This window comes from Podarcis gaigeae, assembly GCF_964106915.1.
Source record: "Podarcis gaigeae genome assembly, chromosome: 7".
In the NCBI taxonomy this organism is placed as follows: Eukaryota; Metazoa; Chordata; class Lepidosauria; order Squamata; family Lacertidae; genus Podarcis; species Podarcis gaigeae.
The window spans coordinates 85,317,258-85,341,826 of record NC_139683.1 but is presented as its reverse complement, the minus strand read 5'-3'; the positions used below and the strand labels follow the sequence as shown (position 1 = coordinate 85,341,826).

The 24,569-nt window shown below is 46.6% G+C and overlaps 2 protein-coding genes across 2 annotated transcripts; one reads left to right on the top strand and one right to left on the bottom strand.

Annotated features, from left to right (window-relative positions):
* The first annotated feature begins 7,024 nt into the window (after positions 1–7,024).
* OVOL2 (ovo like zinc finger 2) lies at positions 7,025–16,264 on the top strand. Its single transcript, XM_083748479.1, is given in 5 exon segments — positions 7,025–7,089; positions 7,091–7,401; positions 12,239–12,417; positions 13,570–13,759; positions 15,199–16,264. Coding segments are annotated over 5 exon segments (1,041 nt in total). The 5' UTR covers positions 7,025–7,039; the 3' UTR covers positions 15,510–16,264.
* Positions 14,995–23,267, bottom strand: MGME1 (mitochondrial genome maintenance exonuclease 1). Its single transcript, XM_083748480.1, has 5 exons — positions 23,146–23,267; positions 22,017–22,620; positions 19,992–20,211; positions 18,481–18,613; positions 14,995–17,995 (listed from the first exon to the last, which is right to left on the bottom strand). Exons 2-5 carry the CDS (start codon positions 22,540–22,542, stop codon positions 17,849–17,851), a joined length of 1,026 nt encoding a protein of 341 aa, XP_083604606.1. The 5' UTR covers positions 22,543–22,620; positions 23,146–23,267; the 3' UTR covers positions 14,995–17,848.
* Between the last annotated feature and the right edge of the window lie 1,302 nt (positions 23,268–24,569).

The following is a 24,569-nucleotide window of genomic DNA, read 5'->3' as shown; positions in this document are numbered from 1 at the left end:
TAAAGACCAGTAAGTTAGTTCTTGGTATGAGCTTTCGTGTGCATGCACACTTCTTCAGATACACTGAAATAGAAGTTACCAGACCCTTCTCTTAACGACTGCAATAGGTCTTTCACCCCTTGCTTTTTTCTGTAAGACCTATTGCAGTCGTTAAGAGCCGTCAACAGGCTCATCACAGCTATCTGCCAATCACCCATTCCCACCACCCTTCTGAGTAATACCCCTCCCCACCTTCTCACTATATAGAAGGGTCTGGAAACTTCTATTTCAGTGTATCTGAAGAAGTGTGCATGCACACGAAAGCTCATACCAAGAACTTAGTTGGTCTTTAAGGTGCTACTGGAAGGAATTTTTTTTTTGTTTCAAATCTTAAGCAAAAAAGAAACCAAAACACTACCCAAAATATGCAAACAGAATAAATAGAATGTAGAATCCTCTGCCTCTACCACCCACAGGAGAAGAAGAAAGACAGAGAAGGAGAAAAAGGGGGGCAGATTTCCTTTTTCCTCCCCGCCACGGGGTGAGCTCCCATTGCTCGGTCCCTGCTCCTGCCCACCTAGCAGTTCGAAAGCATGTCAAAGTGCAAGTAGATAAATAGGTACCACTCTGGCGGGAAGGTAAACGGCGTTTCCGTGCGCTGCTCTGGTTCGCCAGAAGCGGCTTAGTGAAATGCTTCTGGGAGATGATATATAATGAGTTGAAAAAATTGTTGAAATATACATTTATAAAGAAACCAGAAGCATTTCTCTTGGGTATTGTTGGAAATGATATAAATAGAAAGGAAAGTAAGCTTTTTTCATATGCAGTAACAGCAGCAAGAATACTATTGGCCCAAAAATGGAAGCAAGAAGAATTACCAATGATGGAAGAATGGTAAGAGATATAGGTTAAGAGATATAAAGGCAGTATTAAGTTAGGAAATGCATAAGAAGTGAGGTAAGACGGAGGATTATCAGAGGTGCTGATGGAAGTCTAAAAAGATTGTATCTGTGATAACTTTGTGTGGTACATTTTATAATTTTGTATGTTAAAAACTAATTTTAAAGAAGTTTTTAAAAAAGAATCGGCTTAGTTATGCTGGCCACGTGACCCGGAAGCTGTACGCCGGCTCCCTCGGCCAATAAAGCGAGATGAGCGCCACAACCCCAGAGCCGGCCACGACTGGACCTAATGGTCAGGGGTCCCTTTACCTTTATGTTTCGGGGAGTGGTGTCTCTGTGTAGGTGCAAAAACGGAGTCCCGTTTGTGGGCGTAGTGCCAAATGGGTACAGGAAGGGGCAGCTACCCCCCATCAATAAAAATAAATAAAAATACATAGCAAACTGAGGTTCTCCCCCACGACAAAAGGCCTGCACCCCCCAAACAAAAATCCTGGCTACGCTCATGGTCCTTTTAATATGGAAAATAAAATCTCTGCACCAAATGAAGGAAATGGTGAAGCTGCCATCCGAAGTCCTTATGATTTGGAAGGAAAAGGCCACCAATCCCTTTTAAATCCATTAATTTCAATGCTTCAGGAGCCAGCCATTAAGAAAAGTGGGAAGCGTTGATTCCTTTGTGACAGTCTTGTTATGGCAAAGGGATCTGGCTGAGGGATGTTTTGCTTTATCTTATTGCTGGAGGGGGGGCAAGAGAAAGCAGTAGTTAATTCTGGAGACTGGAGAAGCTTGCATTGTGATGTGGGGAGCGCTGGCTGAAGAAGGGAGGAGTGGCATTCATTTTATTATTTAAAACAGTCCAATGTGCCGTTTAAAAGAAACTAAGTTAGGCTTCAAACAGCCTCTACAGACTTATCATGGAGTAAGCTTACTTCTGAGTAGACATGCGTAGGCCTTTGCACTTCAGCCCATGGGGGCAGCGGCTGTTATTACTGCAGCCTTAATAAACACAAGCACAACCTTCATGTGAGTGTCTCCAAGTGGATTAAACCTCCCCCCTGTTAGGAATTGTGCTTTGCGCTAGGAATTGGACAGTTAATCCAGTTTCAGCCCTAGATAACAGAAGCTTTGTCAGCCTGTAGGATTCCCTTTAAAGCAGGTCACCAGCGGTAGAAGAGCATTTGACAACTAACTGCTTAATCCTAACCGTGATTCTATTCAGAGGTAAAGTCCGTTGAAGTCAATAGGGAAAGGATTACTCCCAAGTAAATGGGTTTAGAGTTACAGGATAAACTGCAATCCGACCCCTACTTCCTGGGAGTTGAAAGGTCTATTGAAGTTCTTTGTGGCTCCTTTAAAACTAACCAGTTCAGGCTCCAGTCCTAACTGGAAGTAATCCCTATGGCATTTAATGAGGCTTATTTCAGAGTAATGCATGGCTATAGTGACAGTTACTCACATTAGAAATTTTGACAGCAGGGAGTCAGGGACTCCTATTAAACCAAGGTCAGACGCTTTTCCTTTTAGAGGACTGGGAAAGGTTGTGGACCACTGGGCTGAACTTCACTGCATGTAATGCTTTGAAGGAAAATGTAATGAAAATGATATACAGATGGTACATGACCCCAGTTAAACTTGCCAAAATACACCATTCGTCTGATAATAAATGTTGGAAATGTAAAGAAAATGAAGGAACATTCTTTCACCTCTGGTGGACTTGCCCTAAAGTGAAGGCCTTCTGGGAAATGATATATAATGAGTTGAAAAAGGTATTTAAGTATACCTTCACTAAGAAACCAGAGGCCTTCCTCCTGGGTATTGTCGGCCAGAGGGTGTTAAAGAAGGACCAAACATTTTTTATGTATGCAACAACAGCAGCAAGGATACTCATTGCCAAGAATTGGAAGACTCAAGATCTACCCACACTGGAAGAATGGCAGATGCAGCTGATAGACTATATGCAACTGGCAGAGATGACCGGCAGAATCCGAGACCTGGGAGAAGAAAGGATGGAAGAAGATTGGAAGAAATTTAAAACTTATTTACAAAAATATTGTAATTTGATTGAATGTTAAGAAGGATGCTTGATCATAAATAATTGGCCACCACTAAACTAGATTGGAATTAGATGATAAGTGAGATTAAGGAAAAGACAAACCCTTTGGGAGAACTATTAGATTATATTTAAACGAGTGGATATAAGATTGTAAACAAGATGATAATTTGCTTGAAAAAACTTTTTAACAATGTAAGTGGGAGCAGGAGACGTGAGGAAGCCCAAACAAGTTATGAAATTTTGTGTATGATATAAGCAATGTCGTTTGTTATTTATGCTTTTCTCTTATAAAAATCTTAATAAATATTTATATATAAAAAAAACAGTCGCTTTTCCTTTTAGTTAGGTACTATGTACTTTATGCAACTGCAATGCTTTTGTGTCCACACCTTTGCAAGCGAGGAGGATGGGGGGGGGGGGACGACAAAACAACTTGGCCCCATCCATGTGACTTTATTGGCCTTCCCTACAAGTAACTTCTGGGGTAGCTCAGTCAAGCATAGAATCATAGATGGAGGGGAACACAAGGGTAATCTATTCTAACCCCCTGCAGTGCAGGAATCTTTTGCCCAAAGTGGGATTTGAACCCACAGCCCTGAGATTAAGAGTCTCATGCTCTACCACCTGAGCTCTCCATGAGATTCTTCATCTCAGGGTTGTGGGTTCGAGCCCCCCGTTGGGCAAAAAAAATCCTGCATTGCAGGGGTTTGGACTAGATGACCCTTTGGTCCCTCTTCCATCTCTACAATTCTATGATTCCTCCCTGGCCACTGGTCACCCCAACTGGTCCAGGGGCTGGCAGCCACCAGTGCACTGTGGTCTAAAAGACATCTCATTAGGTCCATGGGGCAGATTGGAGGTGCTATTGGTGTATTGTCCACACTGAGCAGCCTCCCTGATGGAGCTTAAGAAGGCATCTCTCAGGCATGGTGTTGGACGTAGGGCTGGCCCAATCATGAAGCGAGGGGCAGCAGGGACCACAGGGCAGCAGCCTCCGGGGCAGCAGACACTTGTGGGCTCCACTGCCTCTTCCTCTACAATATGGACACCTGCCACCATGCACCCACCTGCTGCCACCTGCTGTGTGCCTGCTGCTAGGTGGGGGCACAGCAGTGGGTGGGTGGCAGCAAGTGGGTGCACAGTAGAGGAGAAGGCAGGGGTGGACTTGGATAATCTTTTGTAATGTGGCTTAGGGCCCTCGTATTTAAAGGACCACCTCTCCTGGTATGCTCCGCAGAGGACCTTAAGGTCCATGAATAACCATAGTTTAGAGGTCCCGGGCCCTAAGGAAGTCAGACTATTATCCATCAGGGCCAGGGCCTTTTCAGTGATGGCTCCAACCTGGTGGAATGCTCTGGCCCATGAGACTAGGGCTCTTCAGGATTTAACCTCCTTCTGTTGGGCCTGTAAAACAGAGCTATTCCACCTGGCCTTTAATTTGAATTCAGCCTGATCTTTTATTTCCCTTCTCTTCCCTCCCTCTCCCTTTTTATGAATTTTATTGTTATTCATGTTTTTATACTGTATTTTATGCTGCTTTTACAATTAAGTGTTTTAATTTTGTTGTTAGCCACCCTGAGCCCGGTTTTTAAACTGGGAAGGCGGGGTATAAATAAAATTTTTTATTATTATTATTATTATTATTATTATTATGCCCTGTGTGAGGTCAAAATTAGGTGCCCCAAAATGGATCTTCTCAAGTATGGATCTTCTTAATTTTGCCTCTCCTTAGCTCAGAGCCCTGAGAATATTCTGTTTTGCCTCCAGTGCCAAAACATTCTGGGTCGCCCCAACTGGACGACTTATGGAATCTGATGGGGATTTTCCAATGTCAGCAATCCCGTTGAGCTCCTTACCTCACTGTGGACCAGGGAGATAAGGAGGGCTATTGACTCAATCTCTTGGGAGCCTGGACTCGGACACTGCGCCACTCATTGTGCTCCTTAGTTTTCCTCAGAATTAATGTGGATTGAAGCAGGCCAGGCAATGTCCAGCTGGCTAGCGTGGAAGTGGCAGAGGGCAGCTGACTGAACAGCAAAGCTGCCTGATTGATGGGGTGCTAGAACTGTCAAAGACCTGCTGTGACAAGATTGCTAGACATTTTGAGGACAGAAGGGCTCGCCTTCATGCAATCTTGATGCTGCTGTAAATACAGTCTCTGATGAGGCCTTGAGAGTGTTGCCTTAGTCGATTCTCCAATTGCTGAGGCTTTTCGGTTAGCATAAACTGTATATTGCCCCCTATATAGATAGTTGTCTGGGGTAGGAACTTACCGTAATTATGCTGTTTAGGTTGTATTTCTGTTGTATTGACTAAACTTCAGCTTCTAGACGAGAGTGGGATGTGTTATTTCATTTGTGCATGATGTTGTACAGTAAAAAAAAAAAATTAAAAGAAAAACAAATAAATCAAATGTTGTTCTTGCTGCCTTCCAATTCCACCAGAAGACTCTAAACACAAACCTTGAACGAACAGGGCTTTGTCGGTAAAACTGTCTGAATGCCACAGCTGGAAATAAAAGCAGGTGTGTTTAGGATTAAAGACAAGACAAGTCTAGAATCATATTTAACATTTTGGGTTCTTAACTGTGACACGGGTATAACATCGTCCCATGTGTCTCCTACAAAATACAAAGAAAAATGGAGACCTCAGGACAACAGAGCTTTGAAATGTCTTCCTGTTGGCTAGGGGTCAGTCACCTAGGGATGGTAGGTGAGGGAAGGCCCATGGTGGCCATGAGATCAAGATGGGCCCCTCAGCAACACAACGGGGTCTGATCCCATGCTGTACTGGTCATTGAATGAGGGGCAGACCACCCCTGGAGGCATGGAATTCACTAAAGGCACAGGGGCATTTTAAACATGAGCCTGTACATTGTGGGGACTTGGAAGCAGCAACCTTGGAAGAACCAGATGCACAGGAAAGAATATATACACAGCATATGATTTAATATTGAATTCATATCCTTTCCTATAAAAAGGCGGGACTTCTGGTGAAAAGGGATATAGAGTACCTGTCACTTTGTTCAGTGATTGACACACGTCTTATATTCATTTTTTGTTTATGGATCTATACATCCCAGTTATTGTATTATAGGTTTTAGATATTTGGTACTCACTTTTTTGGATTTTTGTTTTATTGCCTTTCTGTGCCTTTTTTAATAATAAGATTCAACTCTTTTTATGTATTTTTTTATTTATTTATGGGCATCACAGCCATTAGATTTTGTGTATATAGATATAAAGTTCATTTAAGTTTCTTACCCTTGATTTGTTTATCTTATGTTGTTGCCTTATTAACCAGGGGTAATTTTTCCTTCTTTTGGTTCTAGTGAGAAGCGGCCTATACTCTACAGTATTTGCTTTGGAGCTCTACATAAAACACACAGCAGAGTCCTTAATGTACATAGCAGGCAGCTCCATCCATTATTATTTTTTTAATACACATTAAAACGTAGGCTGTCGTGTTTCATCTAGACATTCTCACGCTTACATGTTGGAGAAGCACCCTTGCCCTACCCCTTGCAGTGCTTGGAGGCATGTTCATCACCAAACTCAGAGGAGAGAGAGGCCTCTGAAGATGACTGCATGCAAAGCAGAAAGCAAAAAAATAACTTAATATAAGTGCCTGGAGCTGCTTGGCTTTGAATGTCAGCCTGTAGTTACTTCCCATGGGTGCACTGCATGTCCACACACACACAAAACCTAGCTAGAGGGAAATTCTTGCATGTCCCGCAGAAGAATTCATTATATTAATATGAAATTAGCTGGTGTGTTTGTACATGGCAACCAGATACACATTTAGAGCCCCAAGGGGAGAGCAGCTCAGCGCCCAAATCGGCTTCCAGGACCTTGGAGACACAAGAATGCAACCCCAAGGCTCCATCTGGGTGGTTGGGGGGTCTCGGCTGCTGTCAGGAAAGGGGGGTGTTTGCTCTTGCTGGTGACAGAAATGACCTGGGGAGGGAAGTCTACGGTCCTAGGAATCCCCCCTCCTCATTTTCAGACGTTACATTCTTTGCAAACATTCATGCCTAAGGAAGGGCTGGAACAAAGGAGATCTGCTCCAACCGGTCGGACAGGTAGAGAGGCTTGTTGACACCGTTATGTTTGCAGCACGCATGCTCCCTCCAAGTTTCCTGGTGGTGCCTTCGCTCAGATACCTTTGGAAAGGGGGTGGGGGTGAAGGGGGGCACCTCCGGCTCCGGCGTGGGGTCTCTTGCTCTCCTGGAGGAGGGGGATCGGGCCGGGGGGCGCCAGCAGAAGCCGCGACCCCTTGCCAGCGCGCCTCACCTGGAACCCCAGGGAAGGGCGGAGTTCCCAGAAAACGGAACGGCCAGGAGGAAAGGTGAAATCGCGGATCTCATCATGCCCAGAGTATTTCTGGTGAAGAGGAGGAACCCGCTGCCGGCCAGTCGCAGCTGGGACGAGCTGCCCGACGAAGAGAGGGCCGACACTTATGTCCCAGGTAAGGCGGAGGAAGCAGCACACCTGGCCGGCCCCCCCCACCGCACCTCGGCCTCAGCCGGGCTCCTCCCGCCGCCCCCAAACCGGTTAGGCTCTTCTCCAGGAGGCAGCAGTTGCCCCAAACAGCTTGGAAGCCGGATTGAGACCGGCTCTGAATCCTGGCCGCAGGGGACCCAAGCGACCTGCAGAGAAGAGAAGGGAACTCTGCGTATGCTTCGATGCACCTTTGCTATCACCTCGTAGACGTTAGCGCCGAGTCCGGCATTGAAAAGTTTCTGCGGCTAAGCCCTGGCGGATCTGAAATCGGTTTCCGCAGGAGAAGTTATAACGTTTTGGGCTGCAGCCCCAACCTCCTTTCCCCGGGAGCGAGCCGTACCGAAGTCAATAGGAGTTACTTCTGAGTAGACACGCTTAGGAGCAGGCGGGACGGGACGGGAGTCCCGTGGCAGCCAGTCTCCGCAGGGCTGCTCATAAATGCTGCCCCGCCGCCGATTTCCACGAGGCTTCCTTCTGGCCAAGTTAACGCGAATCGGATCGCAGCCCCATCCGAACCGTGTATACTCAGAAGTGAACTCACTCCGAAGCAAACATTGTTTGGCTCCCGCTTTGAGCCGCCCTTTCGGCGGATTGCGGTCTCGGGGGTCCTGAGGTCAGGGGCGGGGCTTCGGCGGCGGCTCTCGGCCGGGAAGGGACCGCGTGTCACGCTTTCACACGACCAGAGAGAGACCGAGCGGCCCTCGCTGGCTTTTCACAAGGGCCGCGGAGAAGAGCCGCGCGGGAGGGCTGCTAGTCTCGCACACGCGATTCGAAGGCTGCCTTTCCTGAAAGGGCAAACCAAACACGTGTCACGACGACGCGCGAGCTGCGGCGGCGGCGCCGCCTCGCCCGGGGCGCACTTGCCTCGTCCGGAGCGGGCGGCGGGGGGCGCTCGAGGCGCAGCGCGGTGACCTTTGCGCTCGGCTGCGGGCCGAGCGCTCCCGGTTGCGGCGGGCGAGGCGCCGGGCGGCCCCGGGACCCGCCCTGAGATCAAACAGGCCTCGGGAGGGAGCGCCATTGTTTGCCGCGCCGCCCCCGGGGAGCTCCTGGCCCCCGAAGGCAGCAGCCCCGCGCTCCAGGTGGGCTGCGCGGTGGGGATCACGAGAAGAGGAGAGTGAATGGCCCTCATTCCGAAGATCACTATTTCACTTTCAGTAACTTTCAACTCAAGTTACTCCACCCCCATTCCAGAGCATTGCCATTAACTGTAGATGAGGAGAATTCTCCATTTCAGTTACAAGCATGAAGACATCAACTGCTACAGGTGCACACCAGGGTGTTTCTCTCCCTAGCCACGTCTACCAGCTCTAGGGGGCCAAAGGCTCCTCGGCCCCCTCAATATTTGTTTTAAGGAGGTTGGGCCTCCTCAGTCTTCAGGCATCCCTGTGCATGTTGAACAACGCAGGTCCAGTGGCCGAACACTCACCTCCTGTGTCATGTGCATGATTCACATGTACACAGTGCGCACCAATCTTGGGAGCAACCCAGCACCTCTGCTCTTAACGGTCATTCTACCTGTGGTCACTGCTGGGGATACAGGCCTGCCTGTCTGAAGGCATTGTGATTGCCTGCAAGGGATTCCCACATGGTGGAGTTGATGTTGCCTGCCTTGCCAATGGTTCTGGTGCCTTAAACCAGCACATGCTTGAGGATCCTGCCACCTTCCATTCTATGTTCTTGACCAAGCCATCACTGAGACAGAAGTGCAAACATGCTAGGAATGTAGTCTTGGAAGAGCACATCTTCGTTTGAAACTGCCCAGCCCAGAATCTTCCCAAAACAGCGCATGTGGAAGGCGTTGAAGTGTCACTTCTGACGGTTGTTAGTTACCCTCAATTCACTTCCATAAAGCAGCCTGCTCAACACACACGCCTGGGAGACTTTCATCTTGGCGTTGGACATTAGCATCCCATTCTCCCATACCCTTACGGCCATTGCCATAACTGCCTTGCCAGTACGCTTGTCCAGCTTAGCATCAATGGAGAGGTTTCTGGTTATGGTGGAAACCAGGTAGACAAAATCATCTACTGCCTCGTGTGTGGTCACCAGTGCGGATGTGTTTAGTGCTGGTGACATCCTGACGCATGATGTTTCATCAGGCTGACAGTAAGGCCGACTGAATGCCCTGCAAGCTTGGGGCAAAATGGTAGGTCTTCCTCTGAATGTGCTGTCAAGGCTGCATCATCTGCAAACAACATCTCTTGGGTAAGGACCATCCACATTTGACATCAGTCGGGACGGAGGTTTTTTGCACTTGCTGTTGGGGAAATGAGGGGCAGATGGGGCTCATTAACCTAGGAAGGTAGCCCACCAAAGAGAAAGAAAACTATGATCTTAAACCTCTACTCCTTTGCGGCTATACTCATTCATGAGAAAGGCTTCAGAGTAAGTTCTGAGGAATAATTAGTATCCACTGCCTTGCAGGATATCTTTGAAAGAAGGCCAAGGAGTAAACCCTACACAAATCTGCAGTGGAGTCCCTAAGGCAGTTGGATGGTGCCTTATATGTCTCCTTCTGGCAATTCCTGCAGCCAAGCTGGTGCCAAATGTTTTGCTTTTCTTTGGACCACATCAGTGAGGGCAAAAGGGGGGTCTTCTCATCTGGGCAGCCCAGGACCTCCACATATATTGCCCAGGTTTGCGGCCTGGAGAGGTCACTTTAGTGTTGCGAATGCAGCACAAACAACATGGGAGGCAGTTATAAGATATAAGCTCAACCTGACTGGTGTAAGGTACAAGATCTTTGGGTTGCCTTCATTGGTGGGAAAGATAATTGCATCGAACTGGTCAGCTACTGCTCACCTGAGGCCAGGCAGCCCTCAGTCAATAAAGTGCCAATCTGGCACTGTCCACCTTCTTCGGTGAATGTTTGGAACCCAAAGTATCACCCGGCAAGTGGGCTGAACCACAGCATCAGGCAACAAAGAAAATAAACAAACCCTCCTGCACTTACTAAGCTGGAACATCAGGACCATGCGTCCAGTGACCTGCTGCAGGTTGTGACTCATGGAAGACAACCATCATTGACCATGAGCTGAAAACATTCAACGTCAACATTTTACAGGAGACCAGGCTCGCTTGGAATGGCAGCCTCCGAGAGAAGGACACGTTTTTTCTGCCAAGGAGGGCATCCGGAAGAACCATGTATTCCCCACATAAGCCTCACAGTGAGGGACTCCCTTCTGTTTGTGACAGAACCACCCAGCGAGGGATCAGAACACCTGCTTTCCCTCCGTCTCTCAGCCACCTCCGGGTTGGTCAACACCTTGAGCATCCATGCTGCCACTGTGTGCGTTGGCATACAGACCAAGGACCAGTTCTAGGAGAAAGTAGACCAGACTATCAGGAAAGTCCCAGCCTCCAAACACCTATTCCTGCTGAGAGATTTCAGTGCCAGAGCTGGGGGTGATCATCACACATGGAACAACTGCAGAGGCCTCTTTGATATTATTGGCAGCATGAGCGAAAATGGGCAAAGTCTGCTTGAACTGTGCCCACATCACAGCCTTTGCATCAGGGGCCTTTGTTCTTCTCTTCCAAGGCCAGAGAGGTGAGCAATGCCTCCCTACGACACGGGGCTGGTCTCTGCCTGTTTGAAGGAAGCAGTGGTAAAGCCACTCCTTAAGAAACCCTCACTGGACTCAGAACATATAAGGAACTACAACTGCTATTCTCCCATTCTTGGGCAAGGTTATTAATTGGGTGGTTGCAGACCAGATCCAGGCACTCTTGGAGGAAACTGATTTTCAATATCCATTTCAATCGGGGTTTAGGCCTGGTTTTGGCACAGAAACTGCTTTGGTCACCCTATATGATAGGGTATCATGTGTGGGTAGCTTACGATAGGGTAGCGTATGCGGTGCCGGGGTGCAAAGATCCGCCTGGCCTCTCCTGCAGGTTGCCCAGTCCCAGGCACGCAGGAGGGTAGAACCGGCTGGCTGCCTCAGTGTCTCACTGGCTCAGTCACCCCCAAACTCGGGGTGCAGAGCTGCCCGCAGCAGAAGAGCCCACTGTGGCGCTCCAACCGACGGACAGGCTCTTCCCCGGACTCCACTTTCGGGCCCTGGACTCTCGGCCTGGTGCCCCTAAGAGCCCACCACCCGGCTGCCCTGCACCCCTAGCACCTATGGGTAAGACGGCCCTGGTGATGACCTCTGTCAGGAGAGAGACATGGGAAATCGTAGAGTTGGAAGCGATTCTTCCTCTAGTCCAACCCCTTGCAATGCAGGGATGTCAGCTAAAGCATCCATGGCAGATGGCCATCCAACCTCTGCTTAAAAGCCTCCAAGGAAGGAGTCCACCACCTCCCAAGGGAGACCATTCCACTGTCGAATAGCTCTTGCCCTCAGAAAGTTCTTCTTGATGTAGTCGGAATCTCCTTTTTTGTAACCTGATTCCATATGATTCTACAGAAGCTTATGACAACCTTATGGTGTTGTTATCCAGTCTCCTGGCGGTGTTTTTAAATAAAGGAGCCCAGACAAGCTGCTCAGGTGTAGGAGGTATTTTGCAGACAACTGTGCTATGCAGATATCAGAGGATGAGGCTGGTGTGGGAAAACAATGTCAGGAGGAGGGCAGTAGTTCCTGCTTCAAACTCTGGGAATCTAACACACAGACTGAAACTGGCTTTTTAAAGTCAGGTGTGATGCATAATGATTAGCTGATTGTTCTGTATCCCAAGTATGTGAAACAGATCAGGCCCTATCAAATAAGTGAGTAATTCCAGGAGTATGATGCAAAAATTATTATGCATATGAATACTCCCTGTTTCTGTCATTTAACCGTGTGCTCAATCTCCAGGAGAGGTGAAGCATGCCCTTCTCAACTATCGCAGTGAAGATAGCTGCAGCTTAGAGAGCAGCAGCAGCAGCAGCAGCAGGGACACAGAGGCTGCCAACACCTCGGCTCCTGAATCCACACCAGAGGAGGCACTTCTGGACTCAGCAGTGAACCGACCCACAGTCAGATCCAAAATCAAGGTACAGACTGAATGAAGGTCACAGGTGGTCAGGGGACAGGAGGCGGGCTGGTGTGGAGGACTCCCTGGTCCTGAATGGGGTAACTGTGCCCCTGAAGGACCAGGTGCGCAGCCTGGGAGTCATTTTGGATTCGCAGCTGTCCATGGAAGCGCAGGTCAATTCTGTGTCCAGGACAGCTGTTTACCAGCTCCATCTGGTACGCAGGCTGACACACTATCTACCCGTGGACTCCCTCACCAGAGTGGTGCATGCTCTGGTTATCTCTCGCTTGGACTACTGCAATGCACTCTATGTGGGGCTACCTTTGAAGGTGACCTGGAAACTACAACTCATCCAGAATGCAGCAGCTAGACTGGTGACTGGGAGCGGCCGCCGAGACCACATAACACCAGTCTTGAAAGACCTACATTGGCTCCCAGTACAGTGGTACCTTGGGTTACATACACTTCAGGTTACATATGCTTCAGGTTACAGACTCTGCTAACCCAGAAATATTACCTCGGGTTAAGAACTTTGCTTCAGGGTGAGAACAGAAATTGTGCAGTGGTGGCGCAGTGGCAGCAGGAGGCCCCATTAGCTATAGTGGTGCTTCAGGTTAAGAACAGTTTCAGGTTAAGAACAGACCTCCAGAATGAATTTCTTAACCTGAGGTACCACTATACTTTTCCGAGCACAATTCAAAGTGTTGGTGCTGACCTTTAAAGCCCTAAACTGGCTCGGCCCAGTATACCTGAAGAAGCGTCTCCACCCAGGGAGTAGTACTGGGTCCAGGGAGTAATACTGGGATACTGCTTTTTCATGCCCCTGGCAGTAAGGATCTGGCCTCCATATCCCTACCTCAATGTTATCATCCACACTAAACTTGTGAGAAATAAGAAATAATGTGAGTTAACATTCCAGGAGAGGAGCAGAAGGGGATCACAAAAGTTGTCTGATAAGGAATTATGTTTAAATTTTATATTTTTAAATATCTATATATCATTATCCCAAGGAAATAAGGCAATGGGCAGGCACAGTTTGTCAGTTGCAGATTGGCAGACCTAAAGTTCTGCAGGCTTGTTCCAGGACATACTTTAGTTCTCTGAGGGACCTTCCCAGCTCCTCAGTTAGGACCTGTGACTCTTAAGACCCTGTTTTATTTTCCTCTCTTAGTTCACGACTGGCACTTGTGGAGAGGCCTTGTTGTACAACTGTGAGCTATGCGGCAAAGGATTTCGCCTGCAGCGCATGCTGAACCGCCACACCAAGTGTCACAGTCAAGTGAAGAGGCACATGTGCACCTTCTGTGGGAAAGGATTCAATGATACTTTTGATCTGAAAAGACACGTAAGGACACACACAGGTAAGAAATGAGGTGCACTTTCCATTCCTTCGCAATGTCCATAGGAAGGTTTGCTCTATTGACTGTTTGTGTATTGATTTAAAGCATTTTTCTTCTACTCTTCGGGGGGGGGGGAGAGAAAAGTTCCCAGAGTAGCTTAGAAATCTCAATGATAAAACAGATAAGCCCATTTGCTTTTTGCATATGAACACACCAAGTAGCTTCTGGTTCAAAAGGAGTGGGGGACTTCAGGGCCAGGGCACAAGTGTGGACCCCAAGACCTCAGTGTCCAACTGTGGAAATCTGCCCAGGCCACACGCTCTTGCTGGCCCTGCTCTGCACCCTTCTCTAGTGATTTTACTCCACTGGACTGTGGCAATACCGCTGGTCATGGCCTCTTTCTCCACCCCTGCTCATCTACGGTTGCTAACAGGCAACTTGCAGCTTGAACACGTTTAAGCTGTGCAATCACAGCTTTATGCGCCTGGTGGCCAGGTGGCTGAAATTGCACCAATTAGACACACACAAGGCAGGGCGCTAAAAAGCTCTTCTGGGTTCTGGGACGGTTTAACATGAGTTCTAAGAGCCTCCAGAGCCCGGTAAGCAAGCTGGAGAGCAAGGCTTGCTGCCTTCAGGGAAGCAGGGGTAGTTGCACTGGGCAGTGGCGTAGCGTGGGTTGTCAGCACCCGGGGCAAGGCAAGTAATTTGCGCCCCCTAACCCGTGGATTTGCGCCCCTAACCCTAACCCCCAGGTGTTGCGCCTGGTGCGGACGGCCCCCCCTGCACCCCCCACGCTACGCCACTGGCACTGGGACACTATCCAGGGTCGTTCTGATAATACACGATTTTGGCTTTACAAGCAATCCCCCAGAACATAACCCTAGCACAAGTTGCAAGCCTACTGTATTCCTCTGAAAAGGAGCAGCAAATACTAACACTGCTGTTGTGCATTCTGTTTTGTGTTCATTTCAAATTAAAAGGCAGCGTTCAGCTAATGAAAATACCTCACTGTTAATCTTGAGCTCCCCAGCACACTTTCCCCCCCAAACGTTCATATTTTTTCCCCAATTTTATATAATTAATCGTGCATTTTAAAACTAATTTCTAGATTTCCCCTCTAGTTTTGACAGCTTTGGGGAGGGAAAAGAAGCTATGCAAGACACTGAAGTCTGGTGCAACTATTATAAATATTACCCAGTTTCTCCCTTATAAGTATTTTCAAACATATATTTTCAGCTATAAAGGATAGAAGCAAATTTTTGAGTTCTGCAGAAATATTAATTTTGTGACCTGTACCACATTTAGCCCTTTCCCCCAAAGAATTAAAACATATACATAGCAACGATAAACATCATCAGCTACAGTTTGCAGTGATCAAATCTGTAAATGTATGTAGTGGAGTTAAATGCAGGGGATTATTTTTAGAATGTTCCTTAAAGTTCCTAAAAATTACATTGCAGGAATTCGCCCTTACAAATGCGAGATCTGCAACAAAGCCTTTACCCAGCGCTGTTCCCTGGAATCACACCTTAAAAAGATCCACGGAGTGCAGCAGCAATATGCCTACAAACAACGAAGAGATAAACTGTATGTCTGTGAAGATTGTGGCTACACAGGCCCAACCCAAGAGGACTTGTACATGCACATCAGTAATATTCATCCTGGAAGTGCTCTTCTGAAGAAAACATCCAAAAAACTTGCAGCTGTTTTGCAAAACAAACCGACCTCTCCAATGGAGATGAGCCCAGAAGAGACTGGGGAGCAACAGTAATACTGCACTGCATTGTAGTGGCCAAATGAGTTGGAAGTTTACAATTGTCTGAAGTCGGCTTGCCAAGTGTCATGGTCTGACAAACCGTTTCAGGGTTTTAGTGGCCCTGTTGAAATCTCTAGAGGAAGGGAAGACTGAAATCTTTTGGGCAGGCAAGCTAGCATCTGTTTGGCTTACGAGTTTTAAACTATTCTCGCTGTTAGTACACACAGGCCCATTAGATCAGAATCTTCCCTTGACCTGTCAGGTGCTGTCTTCAGCCTACATTTGATGTCACTAAACTCTGCTTGTAACCTTGTAGGATTTACCTACCAAGCTGCAAAGCGCCATCCTTTAAGCTCCCTATTCTCTGAACTCTAGGAGACAATGCAACCCTGACCAGAACTGAAATCAAAAGGAAGACAGCACTCAACCTGGTCTGATCAAACTGTCTAGGTACTTAATTTCTGAACATGAATAAAATCTCCCCAGTATGGGGCGAATATAGTACAGTACATAGCACAATCTGAATTGTGCTTCGTTCTCTCTCAGCCTTTGTACAGACATCTAATACGTGCCTTTGATAAAGAAACAGTTACCTACGGCTATGACGTATTTGACCAAAATAACTATTTAATTTGAATACAGGTAACTGGCCTAGAATTCAAATAAAATATATTTGTCAATAACACAATAACATTCATTTGTATTCCCCCTCCCCACCAAAAAACCAAAGTCTGCCATGAAATATTCCAATAAAGTTATTTATGACTCTATTTGAAAGCATGTTTTGTGTCCAAGCCTGTGGTGGCGCTCCCTCTGTGGTGCCCACCCAGCTCCTATTGTGCTTAGTGGGAAGAGAACTGAGCTATGCTAACTAAAGGGCTGGTGTCAGAGGTGCTTCTGGGGGCATGTCAGGGAACAAAAGGGCTTAGGTGCCTGGGATCCTCAGTCATGGCAGTGTATGTCCAATGCCCAGCTCCCACACCAGCAGAACATCGTATAGCTGTGGAGCTTTCCATAGGCTTACTGGGGTGGGATGGAGTGGCTTAAGGCCCCTCCCTGCATCAGACTTCCCTCTCTTCTGGTAGAGCAGGACCTCAACTGTATCCTCAGATGGCTCTTGGCTAGCTTTGGAATGGAACCCAAATTAGCAATAGATTTAAGTGTGGATTTCCACACAGCTATATAACCATATAACACCGGTCTTGAAAGACCTACACTGGCTCCCAGGACGTTTCCGAACACAATTCAAAGAGTTGGTGCTGACCTTTAAAGTCCTAAATGGCCTCAGTCCAGTATACCTGAAGGAGCATCTCCACCTCCATCGTTCTGCCCGGAAACTGAGGTCCAGGGTCGAGGGCCTTCTGGTGGTTCCCTCGCTGCAAGAAGGCAAGTTACAGGGAACCAGGTAGAGGGCCTTCTCGGTAGTGGCACCCGCCCTGTTGAACGCACTCCAACCAGATGTCAAAGAGAAAAATAACTATCAAACTTTTAGAAGACATCTGAAGGCAGCCCTGTTTAGGGAAGCTTTGAATGTTTAATAGGTTATTGTATTTTAGTGTTCTGTTGGAAGCCACCCAGAGTGGCTGGGGAAACCCAGCCAGATGGGCAGGATATAAATAATAAATAATAATAATAATAATAATAATAATAATAATAATAATAATAATAATAAATTAGCTATTGAATCAGAGCTATGTCCTGGGAACACAATGTAATCCATCTATGCAAACCATTTTTCATTCAGGCAATGTCTTCCTGGAATATATTGTTTGTAGTCAGGTCACCTCAAAATAGCACCTCAACCGTTTGGAGCAAGGCGGTCAGCGTTTGTGCAATTTCAAATTTAATCTGCTGCTTGGAATATGATTCACATCATAAACTTTTCACGCAATGGAAATTACAGTGGAATCCCTTTACAGCAGGAGCAGTCCTGACCCCAGGGACGACTGGTTTTCGTGTCAATAATAATTCCACCCTCCCTTTTCTTTTACAGTAAACCCAGCATAAGATCTCTTCACCATTATGGGAGTTGTTAATCACCTGTCATGGATGCAAAAGAGTGGTGGGAGGCGGCAGCTGGGGAACCCCCTAGGGGACTGGGGGTGGGATGACAATGACTGGTCAGAGGGAGAAAGCACAGCTGTGCTCCCTGCATCAGAGGCCCAGGCAGTCCATTGAACTCAGCTAGGCAGAATTAATCAGAAGGGAAATTCTGTATGCAACCACGGCTGCCAGAATGAGCAACTCTTAGCTTAATACCACCCACTGTGTTTTCCTGGTAGCGTTTAGTTCCTCCATTTGCTTCAAAGTAAAAAAAGCGAATCTGCCTTAAAGGGGCTTAAATTTAAAAAGGGTCACACAATTGCAAAGTCTTTCTCTTTATATTCTTCCAGGCGAAGCAGCCACTTGTTCCAGTACTGACAGCATAGCTCAGAGTCTATGTAATGTGCATGTGCAGGAGAACCATCTTTGTAGGCGACCACAAGGAGACCACAGTCAACCTGAGGAACAAAGCAAGTTCAGCAGAAGTTATGCAAGCGAAATGCTCAGCAAAGTGACTTTTTTGTTCTATAACTCTTTCTCTTTCTACAGAATGAATTTGTTAGACATGCACACAGAGCTAACACTACAGTGTGGATTGGGCAAGTGAGTGGTACAAGTCTCTGTGGGTGGAGGAAGCTTTTTCTATTAGCTCAGTCCTTACTTAGGCAACTTACCTGGTTTCCTTCTGGAGGAGGGCAGGAAGAGGCCTCTCTTACCCCATGCCCTTACAGAAACTAAGCAAACAAACTACTTTGCCCCAACTCACCCAAGGTATAGGAACAACACCTTTTCCCCTGCCCCACCCTTCACTGTCCTTATTTTTCTGGAATGTCATAGGATAAAACAGATTCACCTCCAGAATGAGCATGTGGAAATAAGAGGCAGCAAGTGCAAAAACTTATTTGAATTGTCATGCTACTCAGCAGGTGCCCAGTTTACTGACCTGAAAGTTGTAATTGGCATCGTGGTTAATGGCTCCTATGTATGCTGCAAGCTGGAGTGGATTGTCAAACGTATTCCGAAGAAATGGTTTCGCTTTCCCTGATGTCTTCCATTCAATTGCACATAATTTCCCACTGTGTGCCCAAGCGTAAAAAGAAAACACAGTTATGAATCAGCCAGCCAAAATGCTTGTGCTTTTTGCAGACCCTCCTCGCTGAGGGAGGGGGGTGAGGGCTTGTCCAACACCACACTGAGCAAGAGGCTCCCTGTTGGACAACCCCTCTTCTCCAGCTCCCAGTGAGTTGAGGCTGCTTCCGGTTGTATAAATTCATCAGCGAAGTTTCTCATTGCTGACACAAGTGCTTCTAAAATCAGCACAACATAAGAGAGCCCATCCCAGGGCCCAGGTGAAGAGTGGAGACTTGTGCTGCTGTCAGGCTGCAGAGCTTGTGGAAGCCACTCAGCTACCTGAGGCAGAGGCAGCTCCTTCTCCTCCTGTTTTGTTACTTCAACAGAGGTGGCAATTTAGATGTGCCAAAGCTCTCTGGAGTCTCTCTCCTGATAGTCACTTCATCTGATGAAGGGACTAAGGAATGTAGGGTCCTTCAAGAGTGAAGAATTGTGGACAGAGTACCCCTGAAGAGTGCTTGTACACAATCTGAAGAGAAATCAGATTTAATGTATTTGTTATGTGTGCGTTTTAATAAATTTTTTTTAAAAGGTGCTTGTACTGCAGCTTTGCTGCCATGGCAGCAAATAGTAGGTAGCTTTACAGCAGTAAAATTTAAAAATGTAAAATCTATCAATCTACTACAGTGGTACCTTGAGTTACAAACGCCTCAGGTTACGAACACTTCAGGTTACAAACTCCGCTAACCTGGAAGAGTTACCTCGTTGAGAACTTTGCCCCAGGATGAGAACGGAAATCGTGTGCCAGCAGCGCAGTGGCAGCAAGAGGCCCCAAGAGGCCTCTAGTTAAGAACAGTTTCAGGTTAAGAACGGACCTCCAGAATGAATTAAGTTCATAACTATAAGTACCACTGTACTTGGTTATTATACCTTTTTAAAAAAGCACAAACAATTTAATGCATGAAATAAATATATGCAAAGGTGGTACAAAAGCTAGGTGGCAATGACTATGCAGAATCCTCCTACTCTTTTTCTCTAAGTGGCCTGTTTTGCTGGTCTAGTAAGCACAAAGCCACCCAATTTATTATTAGGGGAAAGGATGACCTAATTGAGTCACTTTGGGCAAGCTACCTTGGCTTCACTCTTGACTCAACTCCCAGAGTTTGGGAGAGGATGAATGGGATACGGTCTCCTGTGTTTCAGTTTGCAGCATAGGGCAGGTATAAATCTAGATAGTTTTAAACATTTAGGGCATAAGGCACCTGAAGTTAGACACTTTTGTCCCATTGGTTTCAATGGGAAAGCAAATCATATGCCCAAGTCAAAATTACTTTAAAGCATTTGAGCGTTCACGTACAGTATTATGCAAAGTTAGCCACTCACCGATATTCTGCCACACAATCCACTAGGCCTTGGTAATGAAGGGTCTCATGCTGTACCGCACTTTCAAGGACTCTCACTCCAGTAACATGTTGTAGCACATGCTGCACACTTCTTATGTAGCCAGATACATTGGTGTCTTCTTCCTGCTCCACAGAGATTTCTTCAGCTAAAAGTAAAGCTTCCATGGCTGCATGGAATAATTTACCTTGTTGAAAGATATCTGCAAAACAAGAAAAAATAATTATACCAAGTAATTATTCAAATTTTGGCTTTGCAAGGTTAATGCTGCAGACCATTTCACACATATATTGAACATATATATTATTTCATAACCTGATTTATCGGAACTTGATGACTTGCAGATCAATGTATGAACTGTTGTGACTGAACAGTAGCATGTTCATATTCATCTACTATATATTTTGATGGCTTGAGAATTTGTCCACTATACAGAGTATGAAAGTAATAAAAACAAAAATAGGGGAAGACAACTTGGGGTGTCAAGAGAAGGGCAGTATATGCTGTAATGCACATTCAAGGACTCTCACTTAACATCTTATTAAATTAGGACTCGTAGGGAAAATGCTTCATAATCCAAGACCCAAGGCACCTGACCCTCAATAATTTGTAAACAACCTAAGCAACTTAGCATTCTAGTGCCAAGAATGACCTGATTAACAGTAGACTCCTGAAGAAAAGTCCCTTCTACTCCCTTAGCATTGGTTCTCTGTGTGTTCAGACAGCTCTCAAGATATCATTGCCAAACTCTGCACAAGGGTTCCCAAAGTGGTCACAGCAGTTTTCATCAAAGTTGATCACCAGCCACCATTTTTAATCAAGATGGTGGTCCAAAATGTGACTCTAGTATGACTTTGGCCATTTTTTGATGTCAAGGGTCCAGTTTGATGTGGCTTCACCAATAATGGTTCCAACCTGCACCAATTTCTACTGAGCCATTCAGCTGCTGAAAACTAATAAAGTCTATAATGGGTGCCTTTTACCTGGATTGCACATTATGTCCCTTAACTATGGTTTGCTAACAATGGTTTGTTCATGAAAATAAGCCATGGTTTGTTGCTGGCTTACTAACATTAGCTATGACCTAGCGTTACAAGTGAAAACAGGCACCTGTAGTCTGCTGTGTCACCCCACCCAAATCACTTGTCAAACAACAACGGTGCTAGACAAGGGTGGCTTGAAAATAAAGCCACTCTCAGTTCCCAGCTCCTCTCACTGGTGCTTTTCTTGAAGCTGACATTGCTGGAAACTCTGCCTAGTAACTGGACTCCTTTTGCTACTGAACTCCACTCCACTTAAGCTGAGTCACAGCTGCAGCTTAAGCTGGAGCTGCAAACTTCTTTGAACAATCACTTTGCGACAGCTGCATGCTTGACTGATTTTAGATGGTAAATGAACCAAATTTGTGAGCATGCTGTGACCCTTAAATTTCATCCCTTGTTTAGCTTGTATCTGATGCAGTATCTGCGGCTGGAAAGGTTTTTAAGCCGCACCTGTCCTATGTGACCTTAATGTAAAGTTCTTGCAACAACAACAGAAACCTTTCTGGGTGTGTTATATTTATGCTGTTAGGATGGGGGTTCAAACAGATGGGCTTGCACAGTTGGAAAAGGGGAGGGAAGGGGATGTGTGTGAAGTGCTGTCTTGAAACAACGGCACTTTATCCCGGTAGAAAGAGCTCACAGATTTGATAGCAAAGCACAGAAAGAAAATACAGAGTGGGTGTCATTGAGCAAAATGAGGTTCCATTTCTGACACTGATTTGACTGACAGATTAAACTTACTGATGTGTGCATTAGTAAAAGCAGTCAAGGCCTCCAGCAGCAGAGGGGTAGGGGAAAGGCAGTGGTGATTTTTACTAGATTACATTGCTGATTCTTACTAAACTCAGAACATGGAATCATTGATTAATTCACCCCCTTTTCCCCTGGTGATTTCAATCAACCCACCCATGGATGTTCCCATATATATATATATATAAAATCAATGCATTTAGTCATTGCTTACTTTTAGTGTATTCGGCAAAACCCTCTATCCCAAGTTCTAGAATCATCCGCTGTTTCCACTTCTCCAGATAAAAAGCTTGCTCTACAGGCATGGTCTGTTGTAGAACAGCTGTCACACTAGCCAAGTTTTTCCTTTGCAACCTGATTTGCAAAGGCGGTCCCGGAACAGTTTCTTGAGGCAAAGAGCTCTTATTGGGATTCATTAGAGGACTCCAGTTCCTACAAACTTTTGGTTCATCCTCCTGGTCTGAGTTCTTATATTTCCTTTCTGGTCCATTTAGCATGTTATCTTCTTCAAATACCAATTCAGGTCTTTGAGAACTGTCTTTATAGGATGTGAGGTAGTTGATCAAATCTCTGTATTTTTCTTGGTCAATGTTTTCATACCGGATGGTTGTTTTCTTCTTCCCATAGAGAGCGCACGAAGCAGCAAGGGATCTAAACCTGAATCCTTCCTGGTTCAACATTCCTCTCAACAACATTGGAATTCTCCAACATTTTCTGTTAATGCAGAGAAATGACATCATACTGCAAGACAGTATTTACAGAAGGCTGACTCCAGAAGATGTTTCATTGAGAAATGCTTCTACTTTCCCATAATTTTCCTATTAGATAAATATAAAAAGCTTTGGTTATTTGCTGCGTGCTGTCATCGGGTCTGCCACTACTACTGTCAGGGTGATAGATCAAATATGCTTCAGATAGCAGATTTTGAGGTAACAGTGAAGTGCAGCAAAGTATGACATATTCAAGAAATAATTGCATTTTACCAGCAAGAGGGGCACAATTTAATCCTAAAATGTATTGGGCTCTCCAACTACTATCATGTCTTTTTAGCTGCACTGACAATTCTCTCTGAGGCACATTTCCTGAGAAGGAAGCGCCATTAGTATCAGAGATAACCCGTTTCCCCCCCAAACCTGGGTCTCCAGCTGTTTTCGGACTACAAGTCCCATCATCCCTGACCATGAGTCCTGCTAGCTAGGGATGATGGGAGTTGTAGTCACCACGGTCGCTTTCGCAGCTGAATAAAGCCGGAGCCCTGAAGAAGAGCAGTCGGGATGGGAAGCGGCTGAGGGAAGAAGATGCGTCTAAGCGGCTGGAGCGAAAGACAACTCCTTAAGAGCCACCTGAACAAGAGGCGAGAGTCACCCGGCTCGACCTCCACGTCCCGCGGGAGCGACGCCGGCCTCAGACAAACATCCCGACGGCCTCCTTCAGCAGCTCGCCTCACGACGTCACTTCCGCCCGCCTTGTCCGCCGGAAGCGAAGACCGGCAGGAGGCAAAGGAGAAGAGAAGGCGAGAGATAGAACATGGTGAATGCTACGCGCGGAAGGATATTCCGGGTTTCTTTTTTTTCTTCTTAATGTAAAGTGCCATTTATTTCATCTCCCCATGGGGAAAATAGTTTCTTAAAAAAAATAAAAGCACCGTCAAAACGCTCAGCACATCCTTAAACCCCTTTCCCCAAGAAATCAAAGCCCTAAAAGGAAACATAACCAAAAATCTTTTTAAACCGTAAAATGCACCCCCCCCACGCACACCCAGCAAAAGCCTCACTGTTCAGATATATATAAGCATTATGGGGAAAAAGTACTGTACAGTAATTAGATCACATGATCCCACTAGTTCATTGACAACTTTTAACTCAAACACTGAATATTATCCATTCAGATCAATATTCCGGGTTTCAATACACTTCCCTTTCCCTCTCCCCACCCACCCGACGGGAGGAACCCAGAAGCAAAGCACAGTTGCTGTCCTTACTCCGTGGGCATTTTTTTATTTGTGTGCTTCAAGCCATTTTGCATAGTGCGATTTAGTAAAAGCTTTCTGTGTTGGGAGTCCTTGCTATGCCGGGAGGGATCCGCCCAAGCCTCTTGTCTTTGACCACAAAGGGACAGGCTTCCATGTTTTAGGGGGCCCTCGGCAAAGCGCCCCCAAACGGCCTCTCCACCGGCATGCCTGGACAGCTCTTCCAATGTCCCCCCACGTAGCCGTTGCATGATGCGGGTGGCCCTTCCCACCCCGGCTTCCCCTGGAGATGCAAAGTGCCCCCCTTCGCAAGCCGTCAGGTCAGTCACCTGAGAATCAGAGCTCATCCCCCGCCCTCCGCTCACCTGCAGGGAGTCTGCCCTGGGTGTGCTAATTTGGAGGCCACACCCACCGCTGCCAGGTGACTCCTGCGAGGTTTGTTGTTGTTCAGTCGTGTCCGACTCTTCGTGACCCCATGGACCAGAGCACGCCAGGCACTTCTGTCTTCCACTGCCTCCCGCAGTTTGGCCAAACTCATGCTGGTAGCTTCGAGAACACTGTCCAACCATCTCGTCCTCTGTCGTCCCCTTCTCCTTGTGCCCTCCATCTTTCCCAACATCAGGGTCTTTTCCAGGGAGTCTTCTCTTCTCATGAGGTGGCCAAAGTATTGGAGCCTCAGCTTCAGGATCTGTCCTTCCAGTGAGCACTCAGGGCTGATTTCCTTCAGAATGGAGAGGTTGGATCTTCTGGCAGTCCATGGGACTCTCAACAGCCTCCTCCAGCGCCATAATTCAAAAG